General features: G+C 41.5%; 1 protein-coding gene across 4 annotated transcripts in view; it reads right to left on the bottom strand.

Annotated features, from left to right (window-relative positions):
* Positions 1-20,220, bottom strand: part of ARHGAP6 (Rho GTPase activating protein 6) — a 182,552-nt gene that overhangs the window by 123,356 nt on the left and 38,976 nt on the right. For 2 of the 4 annotated variants that reach the window (XM_042457756.1, XM_042457758.1), the window contains exon 1: positions 17,313-17,462. The exons of 1 other annotated variant lie outside the window; for it this stretch is intronic. In XM_042457756.1, coding sequence (XP_042313690.1) covers positions 17,313-17,414 — 102 coding nt within the window. In that variant the 5' untranslated portion in view covers positions 17,415-17,462. Of the gene's footprint in view, positions 1-17,312; positions 17,463-20,220 lie in introns of those variants that run through there. One more of the 4 variants, XM_042457760.1, reaches the window with a different exon arrangement.

The following is a 20,220-nucleotide window of genomic DNA, read 5'->3' as shown; positions in this document are numbered from 1 at the left end:
GCTTTATTTATAAATGTACATGGCACTGTACAAAACCAAGTAAAATCAAGAATATATAAAAAGCCTGCCTGGCGTTCAATCTAGAAGTTAAAACAACACTCTAAGCCAGTGATGGCGAATGTTTTAGAGACTGAGTGCCCAAACTGCAACCCAAAACCCACTATTTATCTCAAAGTGCCATGTCCCTCTGGCTTTCTAGTAGCAAACTCTGGCAAACTCTATGCTGGGATGAGAGAATGTGTGTTCACAGAATGGGCTCTGAGTGCCACCTTTGGCACTCGTGCCATAGGTTCGCCATCACTGTGACCTAAGCCATTCATCATAGGACATTGTTTCAAGACCCTTCACCATTTTAGTCGCCCCCCTTTGGACATGCTCCAGTTTCTCATTATCCTTTTTTGAATGGGTTGGTGGGGGTAAGGAAGACAGCAAGGAACGCTTTGATTTGGAAGAGAACAACCATAGATCTTCCTTCTATCATTCTGCATTTATGTACAGATCATCACAAGGGGCGTGGCATGCAGGGCAAGGGAATTCCCAACAATCTCCTCTGGTTTCAAAACCAATACATCCATATTATCTGCACCAGGGAAATAACTGGAAAAACTCCAAGATTATTTCTACAGTTCACTATGAGCAAACAAGGAAAGCTTACTGGACCCACAAACAAACTTAAATACAGTCATCTGTTTTGAGTCTCATCCGAAGCATCCAAAATTATTATTCAAGCAATGTTTGGTGCTGATAATTGCTATCTTTTAATAATAATAAAATAATAATTTATTTTATTTATATACCGCTATTCCAAAGATCATAGTGGTGAACAGCAAGTAAGCTAATTAGCAAGTAAGCTAATTTGCCCCCAACAGTCTGGGTACTCATTTTAGCGACCTCGGAAGGATGCAAGCCTGAGTTGAGCTTCGGCCCTTTTGCTGGTCTTGAACTCGCAACCTTGTGGTTTTGAGTGAATGGATGCAGTACAGGCATTTAACCACTGCGCCACCAGGGTTAAGAGGTGATATAAAGTTTAACAATGCTGTAAATGAAATTCAAATGGTGCCAGTGGTATTTTTATTTGTAAATTTGCAAAGCACTAATGAAAATCTCAACATTCCAAACTAAAAAATGAAACTACTGTTAAGGTGACACAAGGTACATTAGACTTTGATTCATGCATGTTTTTCCTTCCCTAGTCTTCTAAACAACAACTAGATGCCATAAGCAGCATTCAGTCTTTTGATCAACAGCACATTACAAGGAAAATTAAATATATTTGTTGCATATGGTAATTTAATTATTTGGAATGCTTAGCAGACCCTATCCTGCTCCAGAGACAAGAAACAATAAATCTCAAGACATTGAACTGGTGAAATCAAGCAATTTCCATCAATATAAAATTTATATTTAAGTACAAACTTAAGTTTCTCGTGCTCGATGTAAATGAATATTCCAATGGAACAGCAACTTATTTATACACACAAATACCAACAACACTTTGATATCTTCTGGAGCTATCAAAATATGTCAATGAGGCAGCTTGCTAAATAATTGTGACTTCTTAACTCATTGCATATTTTATTAATGCAGTTGCAGCATTAGAGTTGCTTGTTCATACATCAATTGTTTTGTTTTACAGAGGCACAGTATACTAACAAGCCCTATCTATGAGAAAATTGGAATTCAATACATGGAAGAGATTAGTCATACTGCTTTTCCTGTGAATAGGATTTACAATAAGATTATCTTAAAGTAAATGGACCTCAAATAATGATGGAAACTGAAAGAACAGTGAAATCATGATGGCATGCAAGTATTTCCCAGTGTCATTATAAAATATTACCTACAAACAAAACCAACTTAAGGACAATTCTGAGATCTTACTCAAATAGTACAGCAGTAAAAAGTACTCTGAACAGAAAGACATGGGTCTAGTTTACTCTGTTGTCATTGGCTGAATTCTGGACTTTTGTTGTTTCTGAAGCTGATCGGAATTTCATTGGCCTAACCGCAAAGATTTCCCTGTGTTGTCTTGCCTTTGAACAACTGACTCAATGGATCTATTTTAGCTCGTAATAGCAATTGGATTTTGGCCATTGTCTTCATTAGAAAATGGAAGCACTATTAATGAAGAAATCTTTTGCATATATTGTTTATGCACTGAGAGTCTACACCAGCTATGCAACATTGATGCACTTATATGCCTGGAATCCACTGTACTTAAACAGAGTTAGTAGTGGAGAACTATGAATATGTTTTTTCTCAGGTTAAAGCAATATTCACCTTATTAATAATTAAACGGGGTGCCTGCTTAAATGTTATGAAACATGTATCACTGTTTTTATCTTGTACACTTAACAGAGGGTAGCCATACCTTGTCCTTTGCTGCACGGAGACTATAATGCCAACAGCTGCTTTGAATGGTTTCTATTCCTGATCAGAGCCTCTCTTTGTGGGGAGTGGTGTACTTTTGTATAGATTAGTGCTATTTTAGGAATAAAACACTTCAAAGTATAGGTACAATCAGAAATCTTACTGTATTACAAAGAAACCTTTGACATCAACAGTTCCATTTACTTTCCTATTTGTTCATTCAAATTTAGCCTGGAAAATGAATTATCACAACAGGGTGCTGTTAACCTACTTTAGCCACAGAAAGTTTCAATCAACACATTTGACAGTATAAAACCTGAGATTTATGTTGCTTAAGGAGAACAAAAGGATGGCAAAAATCGTTGCTGGAAAAGTTTTGGCTCCTGCTGCCACTATATTTTCAGCTGCTAGCTGGAAAAAACTCTGTGTAATGACACTAGAATGTGAAGAAAGTTCCAGTAGACATTCCGCATTGGAAGCTTTACACCCATATTCAATTGCAGCTGTTTACTAAAGTTGTTGTTATTGCTTTAAATTTTCTTTTTAAAAAAGCTACCTTTGCTTCAGACATCAGTAACATTTGTACTTTCCTGGTAAAAGTAATATTTGTACTTTCCTCTCCCTCTTTTTAACCCATTCTTGAAATTTAGGGCCCTGTGAGTTCTAAATGCTTGGATTAGCTGTACTAGATTTAGAACACAATAAATACAGGAAATCCGTACAGCTGTACACTGTTGATAAAAATTTTGAAGAAGAATTTAGTTAACTATAAAACTATTTTTAAAAACCAAAACGAAGTAAACTAGGTGAGGCTTAACCACTTCTAAAGGGATCTTTGGTAATGATGCTCCCTTAAAACTGGTAAACACATACCAGTGTTGCATGTATGTGCCTTCAAATCACCTGTCGACTTATGGCAACCCCATGAATTTCATAGGGTTTTCTTAGGCAAGGAAATTCACAAGGTGGTTTTGACAGTTCGCTGCTCTGAAATACAGCCTACAACATCTGGCATTTATTAACCATTCAAAATTTATTATAGCCAGGACACAACTTGGTACTTCTGCCAGAACGAATGAACCCCACTCCTTCCTGCAACTCTTTGTACATCCTAAAAGAAACTGCTCCACATGGTTTCATAGCCTTGCAGAGTGGTTTTAAGGTGCATGGGGGAAGGGAGTATAGGAATGAGGATGTTACCACTTCTGGTATAAGCAGTGGGATCTAACCAAAGTATACAATTGGATCCAGGTCTGTTTGAAAATTTAAAATGTTTGGGAGATACATATAAAAGTATGGTGGTTTTGTCAGGAAACAGAGAAAGAAGGCCCTAAACCCAGCTTCCCAAAGTAACTCTGCTACAAGTCCAGCTAACATAGATAAACCAGTGTTTCCTCCATTCTCTACTCTGTGTCAGCAGCTGGTGAGCAAGGTAGCATCCTCTTGGCCCTAAAGTTTAGTGGCTACATTTGGTCTATTAGATTTCAGACACCTAGCTTTACAACAGTACAGTGTGTTGGCAAAGAGAAATGCACATGTTACGTTAATATAATTACAAGATTAATTAGAAGTGTTTCAGGATTAATTCTTGAATTCAGAATTAGTATCTTTAGAAATAAGTATTGTAGTTCAAATACTCTAAAGGCACTAGATCCCATCTAACCTTGGAAGCCAAGCAGGGATCAGCCCTGGTTAGTACTTGGATAGGAGGCTATCAATGAATACAGGTTTCTTCTGAAGAAGAAACTGGTAAAACTTCTTCTGAGTATTCTTTGCCTAAAAAACCATAAGAAATTGAGGTGGCTTAAAGACACACACACACACACACAGAGTTCAACAGCTACATTATACAGAAAATAGAACCAGATTGGTCACTGAGGGAAAATAAAGCAAGCTTACATGTTCTTGGCACCACCTGGATGTAAACAGGCTTAACAGTACCAGATCAAATAAATGTTTAAAAGTTTGTTTTGATTTTAAGTATTACACAATATAATTTGTATTACAAATGCAAATATATTTCAGTATCTCAGCAGAGACTATTATGATCTTATTTAAACTTAAGATCGCATGTTGCCTGAAGGTGCCCATGATGATATGCCATATACAACAATAGTTTAAGGTGACAAAATTACAAAATACAAATTCATTCAATTCAATAAAGTAACAATGAGAGTTTCAGTATGAAAGAATAATACACCTAAATAATATTGTTAATAGGCAAAAGTCTAATGCACCTTGAGACCTGGAATATGGAAACCACATTAATTTTGTTGCATATATCTGTTTTCCTCCACTGACAACTTTTCTTCTGGATTAAAAAAAAGACAAAAAGCATTTTAGTGAGGAGCCTGTTATAATTTTTCTTATGAGAGAACAGTGGTTCTCAAAATGGTGGGTTGGGACCTCCAGGGGGCATGAGATTTGCTCAAGCAGGGTGCAAGACTTGGAGGTCCTAATCACTCCTCCTCATTCCAATCTTTTTAATGTAAGATACTATGTGTGTGTATTAAATATTGAATTTTTAAAAATAAATCTCTTCTAATTTGAACATTTATAATACAGTGAGCCATTGGTATCCATTGCGATTTGGTTCCAGGACTCCCTGTGCATACTAAATCCACAGATGCTCAAGTACCATTAAATACAATGGCCCATGTGTTTCAGGCCATGGTTAACACTAAACAAATCCTCATTGGGGAAAAAACACACTATCTTGAATTCTTAAGAAATGTGATTAGTGTTTTCATTTTGGTTATGTGTTGTAAATAAATACTTTTAATAATATGAAATGTTGAAATTAACTTTGTTTTCATTTACAGCTATGGACTGTATGATCACTGAAGGCTCTTTTGCCATAGCTGGACCTTTGCTCTCAAATAATGTTTTACGTTTCACAGACTGAACAAAATAAATTTATCTGAGTGGACTGCAAGCTTGTATTTCTATTCTGATATGGCACTGTTATCATTGTGTCAAACTGTTCTTGGAAATCAGAGCTACCAAAAAGGTTTGTGTTCTTTCATGATACAGTATTTCACTCTTTCAAGGCTCCATTGCAACATTGTTACAAAATTCTTAAAAGTTAAGTAGTTCCTTTCTCCCCCCCCCCAAAAAATAAAAAACTTCAAAGGAAATGTTTGTACAGAGGAAATGTCTGTTACAAATCCTTGGAAAAGTATGGCTGCTGCTTGAATTACGGTTCTAATAAGCAATGCTTCATGAGTCTTAGGCCCCCAACTGATTCACATCATTTATTAAGCGAGAGGTACCCTTTGGTAATCAAACTGGAATTTGCCCTGGAGACCAAAAGAACAATTCCTAGGCTCAGCACAGTTACCTCCTTTTTAGCAAGTCAGATACCCTGTAGTTTGAATAATTTATTTATTTAGTGTACCACTTACATGGATTTCTAATTATTTATACCTTGATAAAGTACGCAATCTGATTATTTTTACTGGATGGATGGCACACATATCCGCACAGCTAAATACATTTCCTGCACACATACCATCACCTAGAATACTTCAACTTCTTTGACAACTCCCACAAGACAAGTCGATAAGATCTACATCTTCCATTTATTCAGACCCTTAAAAACAGGTGCCAGGATTTCATCCAGCCTGTTATATATAATGTTGTCTCCAGGATCTACTGTAAAGTATCCTACAACTAATACCAAGTCTCAAAAAGATTCATACTGGTTTTATTCCTTCACCAATATATAAAAGTTAAAATGATCATCAGCAAGGGTAAACTAATTTCAGTATTCATGTATGTTGGGAGAGTGAGGCTGCTGTGTATATTTAGAAGAAAATAAAGCTGAGACTGAAAGAAGATAAATTAAGAATTAAACATCAGAAACCAAGTAACAGGACAAAAATAAAGCTATACTGCATGTATGTTTTACAGTAAAGCTTATAGTTATACAGTAATTAGTAATTCCTCTATGATATACTAACAGATTTATTCAGCTTATTACCATAAGATATCATTTAATTATTTCCTATAATTTAAAGTTTCCTCTTCCTCCAAGCCAGCTCTCCCAAATCTGGTGGCATACAAATATAGACTCAAGTCCCATCATGTTGGCTAGGACTGATGGCATTTGGAACAGCTGAAGAGGAGCAGTATAGAGAAAGCTATTCAATGCAATTAAAACATGTTATTTACTCTGTCAATAATACAGTCAGCCCTCCATAACCACAGATTCTTTATCCACAGATTCAACCATCTACCACTTGAAAATATTTTAAGCATACAGTGCATTGATTTTGCCATTGATATAAGGGACAGCATTTTACCATGGCATTGTATTTTATGGGATTTGAGCATCTATGGATGTTGGTATCCTGGGGAGAGGGGGGATCCTGTAACCAAACCCTAGGAGATACCAAGGGCCCAACATAAAGCCATTTCCCCCTAAGTTCCAAATGAACTAAAACTTTTGTCCACCGGTGAGATTCCCCCCCTCCCCCCCCAATTCACTGATTAAAGAATTCATGTCTTCCATTTCAATGCAAGCTCCACAACACAGTCATAAAACAAACCAGCTTTCAATCATTCATTGTTAAAAGCTTTGCTGGAACAGGGTCTCTTAATGGCATCAGTCCAATTATGAAAGAATTTACAACTTTTGAGTCATAAAGTATGGTAACAGCCAGTTATATCTTATAAACACAAATTTTGCAAATCATTTTATAGTTTAGCTTGCTTAAGGAAAGAGGTCCCCTTCTATAGATTTTCTGTCAATGACCAACTAGGACATTATGAGTAGGACTTGAGAGTCATAGCATCCTCCTGTTCTCACTCCCCAGAAACTGTACTAACAGACTTCCTGGCTCTGAGAGGCATAACATAATATGGATTGTGTTGCAACTCCACAACAAGAAACAGACATCACATTTTGTAAACTGTTCTTTATTTTTGATTACTGTTTGAGCAAAAAATAACTGTAGACTCAAAAGATGAATATGGTCATAAACAGAAATAAAACAAGCTTCCCAAACTTCTAGAAATTTCTGAGATCTACGTGAGGCCCAACTATCTGCTTGCTAAGATCCATTCCATCTTAAAACTATTTGTTTACTATAATTTATTTCAAGTTATAACTCTCACTAAATATAAATTTGCTCTAAGGAGTGCTTTCTTTCATCCCAAACTCTAATCCCTGCCACATATCTAAACTAAAACCAGAAATGGACACATGAAATATCTGAAATCTGGTGAAACAGCAACTATTATTCCAGCCATCTTATTATGCTATTTACTGGTAACAAAAATTAAATTAACAGTTTGCACCCATACTCATGTCATATATAGAAGCAAAGGCTGTTAAAGTCTATCCTCGTGTATTAGAAGCTCCTTTTTCCACTTAAAAGTTTGAAATATTACCAGCAGAAATGTCAGTTTTAAAAGATATACTAAATATAGAAGCATTCAAGGCTGAACAAATATGAAAATACTGTACTTCCAAGAATGAACGATACACTGAGCTGCAAGGATTCTTCCATTCAGTCACTGAAATTGTATTTCGCATCACCTATTGAACTTTTAGCAGTAGATTTAACCTTAACTCTCTCTCTACAAAAAACAACTTGTTAAATAAATACATGTAAAATGGAAAGTGTTCTGCTGGAATGCAGTATATATGTTTATTTTCCATTCTGCTGCAGATTACTTGTGTCTATTATTCTACTGTATTCTACTTTTATTGAGAAAAAACACTGCATTAAAATCTGCCTACATGTGCAGAATAAAACAGTACTGGAACAGCTCAAGATGTTATAACATCTGTCTCCTAATTATAGAGGTCAAACCATACAGGCATCCACCTCTCAAACCTGACAACTGGATTCCTGTAATGATTAAATGAAACAGAACTGTTTACTTTTTCTTCAGGTGACATTTTGCATAACTATACCACAGCACAGATATCAGTCCCAAGTCTTACATGTTTTTAAATTGCTTTAACATTTACATATAGCTACAGGGAGCAAACTACACCCAGATAAGATGGTTGGCTTTAAACATATGCTATGGAAACTAATAAAAATGAAGCAGTTTATTAGCTGCCTAGCTTTCCAAGACATAGTACAATATAGTCTTATATTAAAAGTTTAAGAAATAATAAAGACTTTTACTGACAATACTTTCTGGATCTGTCATCCGCCAACCCGTGTAGGTTGATGAACTGAATTGCCTGGTCACGGCCAGACTTTGGGATGACAGAGAAATAACCAGCTTAGCATGTGCACACCAGGGGTGCCAGTTGTGCACATATGCGCATCTCCACCCTTGCCACCAGGGAACGTTGAATTAATGTCGCCCTCGCATTGGCAACCACTACTTTCTCAGTACCCCAGGTCCCCGATGGGCTCCCAATCCTGTGCTCTGCAGCACAGGAAACCACACCCCTCAGATCAAAGACCTATGCTGCCACCCCCTGAAAAGTTGTGAAAGCACATCACCAACCTGAAAGAGGGAGAGAGGGTGGGGAGCCAGGAGAAAATGGCGATGAGCACTGAAGCTGCGGAGCCTAAATTTGTGACTGGGAAGCAGGGGAGGTACTGCCCCCCCCAGCCTCCCAGCCTATTCCGGAGCATGCTGCCCCCACCATCGGCCAATGGCTGGTCACTTCCGCTCCCAGAGGAGTGAGTTGAAGTCCAGCACCTGCCACCGACCCGGAAGTGGTGCAGTCAGCCCTGAATGTGGCGCCTCCACTCCCAGGGATGCTGGGAGATGGAGTCCGATAGCCAGGCCAAAGCACCATTGGCCTCCAACAGCCGCATGGGGCCTGGGCAGCCCGTGCTACTGCCATGGGGGAACCTGCCAGAATCGCCAGCCCAGCACTGCCCTTTGCCATCTTCAGCAACAGGACCGGCTTGGTAAGTCGGGCGGTCCCATCTCTAGGAATCTCTAGGTCCTCCAGCATGATTCTGCTGGAAGTTGACCTTAGAGTTGTGCTGGAGAACCTAGATGTTCCTAGAAAAAATATTTCTCTAGGCATTTGTAGGTCCTCCAGCATGATTATATGACCAAGTTCTGGCAGATGTTGACCACAGCGTTGCAATGGAATACCTGGTGATTCCTAGAGAGGTGTTCTCTCATGTAAAAAGTACAGTGTTTTGTTTTTTGTTTTGTTCTTTTGTATTTGCAGTTCTTCCACATTCACAGGGGTCCTGTGCCTCTAACCCCAGTGAATGTGCAAGGACTATTGTAATTGTTATTGAGCTAGTTGGGTTTATTCTACTATGCAGCTACAAAATGGACCCCCAATTAATATCTGAGGGTCAAGACAGACTGGCATAATACACCAGCTTGGGGGTGGTGTGGTGGCTTGGTATTTAGATGACGCTTGCCCCGATGATGCCTCCAAGCTGGTGTTATGCCGCCTGCCTGACCAGATGGTGGGCAGCATTGCAGCACTCCGGCGGCACAGCGTTTATATGCCACATGAACACAGAAAAGGTGCCGCCTTGGCAGATAGAGCAGCTTTTTTCCCATCCCAAAATGGAGCAGCATTTTGCCACTTCTTTTTGGGCTGGAAAAATGCCAGATTGGGGCCGTGGCGTGTAGTTATTATTACTATTATTATTATTATGCTTTATTTATATAGTGCTGTAGATTTGGTTGCTGCTACCCCTTTAAGGCCATCTGTATCAGCCCAAAACTAATCTGAGATCTCAGATTAATGTCAAGTTCTTGTTGTCAAAAACAACTGTTCTATTTCACTTCAAGCAAACCAAGAGGAGGATATGGAGGGAGGAAGTACAATCAAAGGTGGCTGAGGCACACTCTCTGGGTGGAAAGAGTGAGAGAGCAGAGGAAAGGACTGAAGCCTATGCACTGAGAGTTCCTACATTCTTTCTGGGATGGCACAGCAGGGAGCACAAGATCAAAATCTGAAACACTTCTGGTCCCAAGCGTTTCAAATAAGGGAGTGTATGTCTCCACTACTATGTCCCCACTTGCAAACAGTTTAATTCTATCATTTAGAAAATGCGGCAAGGAAACGGGCTGAGGAGTCCCTCTTTGTATACTGGGACCAATCCTCACCAAACCCCACTCAGTGAGAGAGAAAAAGATGAATAAGAACCAAAAGTGACAAGCCTTGCCCTGAACCATTGCTGCCTTTTTTTTGTTTGCATATCCTCTCTGGAAGCCCAGACAAGGGTGGTAAATAAATAAAGTAAGGCGCAGTTGCCATCTTCTCTTGCTCACCTGTACTCTTGTTCTGGACAACACAGCAAAGGTCTGTGGTCACAACCCCAAAATGGAGAAGTGACTGAAAGAAACGGCAGCTATTTTCTTGAACCATCACTCAGCTACTGACTTTCCTAGGCACACAGACTTCACATGTCCTGTGTTGCATGTATGTACATGACTTCAGGTAGGCTAATGACTTAATGCCGATGCCATTTCAAAAGGTTTTCTTAAACAAGGAATACTCAAAGCAGTTTTGCCAGTTCCTTCGTCTCAAACATAGCCTACAGCAGCACATGGTTTTCATAGGCAGTTTCCCACCCAAGTAATAACCAGGTCTGCCCCTGCTTAACTTGCAAGATCAGTTTTTCCCACATGGTACTGCAAATATTAATGGAAGATGGTATTTAGGTTGCTGGTCTTCAACCTCAATGAGAAGGAAAGGTGTGTACAGACCAAGCACCAGCAGCCATTGCCCTGCCATCCCATTTACTCTGTTGAATTCAAACCTCTCATGGCCTGCTGCTCCTCTTCAGCAGTAGTAAACTGAGGCTCAGTGCCTACAGCCTCCACCTCCTTGTTTTAGGAATAGCAGATACCTACAGTGTATATAGACACTGGTAGTTTTGCAAGTACCATGTACAGCAACAAATCACTGACTCATTCCAACTTCCTGACAATCTATTCCTGACTAAAATATCATGAATAGGGAAAACATTTAACGTCAGTTCTGAAAAACTGAGTATAATCAGTTCACAAGATCTGTATTACAGGTTGAGTCTCCCTTATCCAGAATTGTGAAATCCAAAACATCCCCAAAGTCCAAATTTTTTCCATGGGTAGCTTGAGATAGTGACACTTCTGCTTTCTGATAGTTTAATGCACACAAACTTTGTTTCATGCATAAAACTATTAAAAATATTGTAAGGTGGACATGAAACATAAATGACATTTGTGTTTAGACTTGGGTCCCATCTCCAAGATCTCACATTATGTACATACAGTTGGCCCTGCTTATCTACAGATTCAACCATCCACAGCTTGAAAATATTTTAAAAATATGTATTCCAAAAAGTACGCCTTGATTTTGCCATTTTATTTAAGGGGCACCATTTTACTATGCCGCTATATTTAATGGGACTTGAGCTTCTATGGATTTTGTCATCCACGGAGGGGAGGGATCCTGAAACCAAAACCCAGTGGATATCAAGGGCCCACTGTATTTGTAAATGCAGGCATTCCAATGTCCAGTAAATAAATAAATAAAAATCCAAAACACTTCTGATCCCAAGAATTTCAAATAAGGTAGACTCAACCTGTAGGATTATTTGTAGTGGTGTAAAAAATAAGTTTCTGTTCATGACAAACCACTCCAGACTATTCATAACTGTTCTAGGAAAAATGTACGAGAGAATTATACAAATGATAGCCTTGCCAAAGATGGCCCCCAGAAAACAAAGGATAGCAGGGCAAAGAACAACAACAAAATCAGTCAAATCACAAAAATAAAAACAATTGGAAAAGAAGGACCACAAATGATCAGTGTTTGGTTTTGCTTCTTTTGTTCTCTGAGACCCCATTCCCACTGGGCTATAAAGCAAATCTAGAATCGGATTATAGGGACATCGTTCCCATTTGAATTCACATTCGATCCTTGTTTAAGGAAAAGCATTCCCATTTGAATTTGTGTTCGATCCTACTTTGATCGATTTCTCCACGAATCAGTGGTGCATAACCCAGGTTATCCTGACACCACTTTTCCAGAGGTTTTTTTAGCAGCTGCCATGTCGGATCCGGGGCAAAGTAATGGGAATGACAGGGTGTCTGAATCGGTATTTTAGGAGGGGAGGAGCAATGTTCAAGGGACTGTCTCGGGGGTGTCACCCGCTTTGTTCTCTTTCCTGCATTCCCGGCGCCATTTTCCCCCATTTGCGTAGCCTTTCCCCCAGTGGAGCTGGAAGCAGGGCAAGGCGATCGCATCTGTAGACAAATTAATTTTTTTTAAAAAAATTAAGCTTTCGATCGCCTAGGCGCTCTGTCAGGTGTTTGATCATTGCAAATTGCTCCATTGGCCTCCAAACGTGGTAAGCACACGAAGCCCTCCTTCCAACCCCCCTTCTCCACATAGATCGATGTGTGAGGAGACACACTGCACACCCTTTTTATAACTATTATTTCTTCTTTTTCCTTTTTCTGTTTTTGCTGAGCGCCTTAGCGCTCCAGAGTGTGGGTGGCTATCACAATGACTAGCCACTCAGGCGCTTCAGCGATCCATTGACCACAACCCCTCCCATGCAGAAAAACAGGTTTGAAAGACGCAAATGGGAACAGGGAACAAAAATAGCCCGTGTCAAAGTGCATCGAAGCAACTGATGTCACTGTGACGTCTAATCACCTAAGCGCTTGACTGACAGCTTTAAAAAAGGAAAAAATGGTTTCAGACAGGCAATGGGAACGGGGAACAAAAAAGTCAGCATCAAAATACAATGGAGAAATATCAATGGGAATGAGAACATGGGTCAAGAAAAACCGAGTTCATTTGCTCCCTTCTGTAATGTGAATGATGGACATGATTCGAATATGACTCGGGAACTCGTTCTGAGTTCAACTTGCAGCAAGATTAATCGCTTTATAGCCCAGTGGGAATGAGGCCTGAGATACCTTCCCCTCCCCAGAATGAAGATCTTTCAGGGTATCTGAAATGAAAGCCACCAAAATCCCTCCAGCAAATAAGGTTTCTCTAACTAATGTAGCACATGAGCAATTTATTTATCCATTATGTCAGTGATCAGCCATATTACTGCTACCATTTTATTATCATATTCACATATGCACATATATTGTGGTAAATCTGATTGCAAACACTTATATTATTCACTGTATAAATTGGAATAGGACTGTGCATATCAAATGTAGTGTATTCATAAAGCTGTTCCAGTTAAAATAGAATGACCACTATAACAGAGCAAGCAAATTATTCCATGTTACATAGAAATACTTTTTTTATATTTAAAAAGTGAGTTACAACTGAAGACTTCTACAGATGCAGTTTCTTCTTGTATCTAAAGGGATAGCTGTATCTTTAAGTGACATTGCAGATCACTTATACAGATATTGCTCCTTGAGGGTCACACAGATGCACTCATCTCTCAAGAACAGAGAGAGCAGTCCAGCTAGGTGTATGTGCACGCACAAACGCAACATCACCCAGGTCTCCCCACTGTTCCTTCTAAGCTTCCTTTCCCCAGAATGACAACTCTTTCTTTACTCCTCATTCAACCATCTACACATTCACTTGCTCAGATATACTTCCCAGATTTCCACAGACACACAGCCTCTTCCCTTACATGTTTCAGATTTTTATTAAGTCAAAATCAGGTAGATTTCTTGGCAAATTAAGGTAGATTTGGATTGGATTTAGAGAACTGGCATTCTGTCCTTAGCATTTCCTCAGAATACTGCTGAAAACACCTCTCTTAACATCTAGTTTGGAGAAAAAATAGGATGATGTGGAGTTCCAGAAGAAAGCAGTCTGTTCACCTCTATTTATTTGCATGCTATTGAATCAGAGTGCCTCCTTGCCTTCCTTGGCTGGGTGCTGCCTCTAAAACTTCCCAATTATTTCAGCCTTTGGAGAATTGAGATTATGACTCATAAGAATATACAAACAATTCTGCTTGATTGGAGAAAGGGTCTCTCTCACTTGGCCTTTTAGCTGTTACTCTTTCTGTCCCAGCACACACATTCACCACTTCCTCATGCATCCGCTCATTCACAGATACTCTGCACTTGATCTCTTTCACACACAGCCTCTTCTCTTACAGCTTCTCTTTGACGGCCCAGGACTGCTTCCATGTATGAGGAGGTGTTAAACCTATCCACCACGCAAATTCCTAAATCTCAGTACTATTCCCACAAGGATGGCTTTAAAAACTCACTAACCTCAAGGGAGGGTAACACGGGGAGAGAGAGGTTCATGGAGCAAACAGCTGGAAACAGGGATTTTTCCCCACACTCCCACGTGAGGACCTCAATCTAGACCAGACCTTCCTTGTTTACTTTTGAGCAACATGATTCCAACTTATTCCTCCGCTCTGCTTTCAGCCATCTTTTGCTCCTCTCAAACAACTCCAAGGCTCCCCAACATCCACACCACTGCAGTGCTTCCAGAACCACGGGTGGATTAAAAGCTTTGTACACACATTTTAAAGAGGGAATGATTTCAAAAGGTTCAGGGGGATTTTTTTAATGTCCAGGAATGGGATTTCCATGGAGCAAAAAGGGGAGGTTTTCAGACATCCAATATGGTAGGGAAATGTAGTGAAACGGCTCTACTTGGGTTGGATCAAAACCAAAGAAGACCTTCTCAGCACACAGGGAAGCAAGCTCCTTCCCTTGAAATTTGCCACAGACCATCAAACCAATGTTGGCCTACCTAGTACCACTATTTCCAGTGGCACTGCATGTCCAAGCCCCCTAAAAATGCCATCCTTAAAGTTTCCATAATTCGGAAACGACTTGAAGGCACACAAAAACAACAACCACAGATGCAGGCAAAGGACTCATAGCCTGAAGGTAATTCCTGGTCTTCTGTGTGCTTCCAATCCCAGTTGTGCTATGCCTACTATGTTTCCTTGGTGGATGGGACACAAAATTCATTTGTGTTTCATGTCTACCTCAAACACATAGCCTGAAGGCAATTCCCCAAGGGCTGGAGAGATCTTCTTTGGTCTTCTGACCCAAATTGTGTCATGCCTACTGGTGGATGGGATGCATGAATGCCTTCTCTCTTTCTCCATGGAAATATCACTCCTGGATGTTAGAAAGTTAATCCAATCAGCCCTACAGATGTGGGCAAGGAAGCAACAGAAATGAGTCTCAACACTTCAGCAAATTCCAAGAGATTTTCAATGTATCAAGATATAAATATCAGGATGACCAGATGTCCTCACCACAAAGGAGGACAAGGCACTGCAAAATGTCAGACCTCCAAGAAAAATAGAGGACATTACAAAATAAAAGCGAAAAACACTCATATAAATACCAATTTGTGCTCCTTAGTCATGCTCAACATGGAGGACATTTTGAAATTCTTCCTGGACAGAAGGTTGAAATGTTGGACATGTTGGAAAAGGAGGAGGTCTAGTCACTCTGTATAAAGATAGATGTGAGAGCCAGTGTGGTGTTGGAGAGTTGGATTATGGCTCTGGAGAGCAGGGTTCAAATTCCTGCTTAGCTACAGAAACCCACTGAGTGTCCTTGGGCAAGTCACACTCTCTCAGCTTCAGAGGACAGCAATGGCAACCCCCCCTCTCAAGAAACCTGCCAAGAAAACTCTGTAATAGGGTTGCCATAAGTCAGAAAGGATTCAAAGGCACACGAAACACACGTACATGAAGACGAACAGAAAACATGCTTGGGCTGCATCCACACTGGGGAAATACTGTAATCCTGTTTGGCACCACTTTAAATCTTGGCCCCACAACAAACTTCAACTCCCAGAATTCCATAGCAAAGAGCCAGATAAAGAGTTAAAGTGGTGCCAAACAGGTTATTTTCCCAGTGTGGATGCAGCCTTGGAAGGAGCTCAAAGGAAATGCTGGGAAGTGGGCCAGGCAGAAAGGCCCCTCCATCATCCCACCCAAGTCAGAGAAACCCCAAACTGAAAGGGCCGAGGGGGCCCTCTGGTCTCCCTTGATGGTTCTTGTGTGTTGCCCCAGAACACTCTTGCACAGGGGGGAGGAACCAGGCGTCCTCCTTTTCCAGGACCTGTCCTACATTTCAGCTTTCTGTCCAGGAGGGATTCCCAAACCTCTTCTGTTGTGAGCATTCCTGAGAAGGAGAAATGTATCTGGATGGGAGAGTTCTGATGCTTTTTTTCCTTTCCTCGTGTCCTCCATTTTGCGATGCCTTGTTCTCCTTTGCGGTGATGGCCTCTGGTCAGCCTGGCCCCTTGTAGGGAGAGAGGTTCAGAATAGAGGACCTTTTGGAACTTCTCCTGAACAGAAGACCGACACGGAGGACGGATCCTGGGGGAAAGGAGGACGCCTGAATGGAGGACCTTCAAGACAAATACAATGTCAAGAAAGACTGAAAAGCCCGCTAAAGATGTATACAAGCCATGCTCCTTAGGCATGCTCCAAAACCTTTGGCGATTCCTCCTGGAAAGAAGGCTGAAAGGTAGGAAACAGGAGGACAAGTGGCCACCCTGAATGTAGGGCACTGGAGAAAAATGTAGGACACAGCCAAATACAGGCTGGGAACGCTCCTAGCAATGTAAAGCCGTGCTTTCTCCGTCAGGCTGAAAATGGAGGACACCGTGGGATGCCTCCCGGACAAAAGGCGGGCATGGAAAAGGCTAAACGCACTCCTATCAGTGTAAATCCATGGTTTTTTAGTTAGTGATGCTCAAAATGGAGGACACGTCCTAGAAAAAGGGGGGCATTCACCCTGAATATAGGACATTCCAGAAAATGGAGGACGGGACCAAAGCCTTGCCCCCTCAGACAAAAAAAGTAGGACATAAGCAAAGAAAGGCTAAAAAAAAACCTCCCCTATCAATGTAAATCCATGTTTTGTTTTGTTTTAGTCATGCTCCGAATGGAGGACGCGGTGGGAAGGCCTCCTGGACAGAAGGCTGGAATGGGAAAAAGGAGGACGAAGGTGGCCCTGAATGTAGGACACTCAGAGGGGGAATGGAGGACGGGACCCCAGAAGAGAGAGAAGGATGCTCTTACCGCGTAGTAGAGGGAGTGCTTGGCGTTCAGGAGCACTAGGTCTCCCAGGGAGGGCGGAGGAGGTGGGGGGCAGCCCCCGAGGTCCCCCCGGCGTTGCAGCATGGCTCCCTGGCCTCTCGGCGGTCCTCCTTGGCTCTCTGGCTCTCTCTCTCTCAAAGCCTCCCAAAGGCTGCCTCCAAAAGCAAGAGGGGGAAGCAGCAGCAGCTCATGCTGCTCCTTCTTCTTCTTCTTCTCCAGCGGCAGAGGCAGCCTCCTCTCTGCAGCCAGAAGGCGGGGCCTTGGGTGCCTCTGTGTGTGTTGTGTGTTTTGGTGTGTTTTGGTGGGGAGTTGCTGCCACCAAAGAGCCTGAAGCAGGACTTTTCTCATCTCTCTTGAGCCCCGAGGTATTGACTTTTCTGTACCGCTTTCCAGGTGAACCCAGTGCACTCTCTCCAGATGTATTACAGTATGTCACACTCTCTCAGCCTCAGAGGATGCCTCCCCCAGGGTCACCTTCAGTGGGGTCACTCATGGCCTCACCCCCTCCTCCTTCATTTACCTCCTCCTTCTTTCATGTCACATCACACAGGATCCTTAGCAGTGCGTTTTGGCACTAAGGTCACTCCCAAGTCCTATATGGACCTTATCACACGGGGCACTTACCGCACTGGAATCGTGGCCCAAATGCTTCAGAAGTGCAGAGATGGGATTGCTGATCACACTTCTGAAGCATCACTGAAGCGCACCCCACTCTTCTCCCATTGACAAATCATTCGTGGAGCACCATTTCTGTAATGCCGTGCAAAAAAAAAAAAAAAAAGGCTGCTCCATGAATGCTTTGACAACAGAAGAACAGCAAAGTGCCTCCATGATGTTTCAAAAGCGCAACCGGCGATCCCACCTCTGCACTTCTGAAGCGTTTGGGCCACAATTCCAGCACAGTAAGTGCCTCATGTGATAAGGGTCTAGGACTTTATCACAGAGACCTATGTGCTTCCCTCCCGAAAATGGTTAAAGTGTTGGCATCCCAGGAAAGCAAGCCCATTCGCTAATGCTTATCACACATGGAGCACAAGGGGTTAAAAGCACATCAATTAGGAAAGAATGTGGGTCGAAAGCAAATTTGGGTTTCAAACGGATGAGGACAAATCCCTGTTGCTAGCTCAGAAATAACTTTTTTGCACATGCTCCAAACTGTCATTTCCACATGCTCCAGAGAGGGAAGGGAAATCGGGGAGGAAAGTCCTCTTTGCCCCAGAAGCTGTTTCAGAGGAAGGAAGGCTGAGGTTTCCCTTTGCAAACTCCCTTAAAACCACACACACACACACACACACACACACACTAGAGAGAAAGAGGAGGTGGTTGGTCCAAAAACTTGTCTGATGTCAGCAAGGGCTGAAACTCCCAGATGCCCTCCTTTTCCAGGACATATCCTCCATTTCTTCCTTCTGTACAGGAAGAATTCCAAAAAGTCCTCTCTTATTCTCCCACCAGCTGCTGCAGGAAGAGGAGAGCAGCCACATGAGGGAAAGAGTTTTGTGTGTTGTGTGTGTGTATAGAAAGATGCCTCCTCTCCTTGGCACAGCAAAGAACCCTGGGAAATCTGGGAACAGGGAGAATCAGGGACATGGTTTTCAGACTGCTGCAATTACGTGAAGAAAGCAAATTCGTGAATGAACTGGAAATGAAAACATGATATTTTTGTGAAAATGCTTATTTCCTGATTCACCTCACTTACTGTCTGGAGTCTGACCGGTTTGTGCTCAGCGTTGTCTGAAAAGCAATTGCAAAATTGTCCCTAATGCCTGGATGACCCTGCATTGTGACCAGTTTAAACCTCCCATTTTCCCCATGTGAAAACGTCCACAATTCCCACATATACCACTGAATCAGTATGTGGAGAGATCTTGTAGCACCTTTGAGACTAATTGAAAGAAAGAAATTGGCAGCATGAGCCTTCGTAGACCTGAGTCTACTTGTAATGCTAATAGTTGTGACGTAAAACAACTAGGAAAATTAAAATGATAGCTTCAAATTACAGCATCATGCACCCAGACCACATGGATTAACATACACATAGTAAAGATCTGGTTAAAATGTGATGCTTTTAAAGAAAAAAAAAAAAAAAATTTTTAAATTTTAATTTTTGAAAATTTTGAGGCCCCTCCTTTCCCCTCCCCCCCCAAAGCTTCTCCCCCCCCCCCCCACACACACACACCATCTCTTAAAGCATTTTAAAGGGAGGCAGGTGAATGCCACAGTGTCTTTCTGCCAAAAGGTAGATGTTTTGGGAACAGTGGTGTCACCCCCCCCTTTTTTTTTTAGTGTCACCTGGTGCGGTTCACCCCCCTCACCCCCCAAGTGAGCCACAGCCTCTTAAGAAACTTGCCAAGAAAACCCCATGGTTTAAGTAAGGAAACAAGCTTGTTTCCTTATAGAAAGGGAACTTGGGCCATCTGTTATCATTGTTTTTCTGTGCCTTATGGCCACCCGATTAAGGGTTTTCTTGGCAAGTTTATTCAGAAGGGGGTTTGCCATGGCCTTCCTCAGAGGCTGAGTCCACTGCATGGTGACCCTATAGTTAATTTATGATGGGGTTTTCTTGGCAATTTTTGCTCACGGTCTTTTTTTGCCATAGCCATCCTCTGAGGCTGAGAGAGTGTGACTTTGCCCAAGGTCACCAAGTGGGTTTCCATAACCCAGCTGGGTTTTGAACCCTGATCCTGCAGAGTCCTAATCCAGTGCTCAAACCACTACCCCACACCAACTTGGTCCATAGAGAGAGTCAATCTGTATTGTGTTTAGCATGGCTTTTCCTTCCTGCTGATGGCCTTGTCTTCACCACCGCCTTCGAGAAAATGGGAGGACATTACCAAAGGAAAGCACCAAACATTCCTATAAATGTAAATTCATGCTTCTTAGGCATGCT

Source organism: Sceloporus undulatus, chromosome 3 (assembly GCF_019175285.1).
Source record: "Sceloporus undulatus isolate JIND9_A2432 ecotype Alabama chromosome 3, SceUnd_v1.1, whole genome shotgun sequence".
NCBI lineage: Eukaryota > Metazoa > Chordata > Lepidosauria > Squamata > Phrynosomatidae > Sceloporus > Sceloporus undulatus.
The sequence above is the reverse complement of the archived record's forward strand: the minus strand, read 5'-3'. Positions and strand labels throughout refer to the sequence as shown.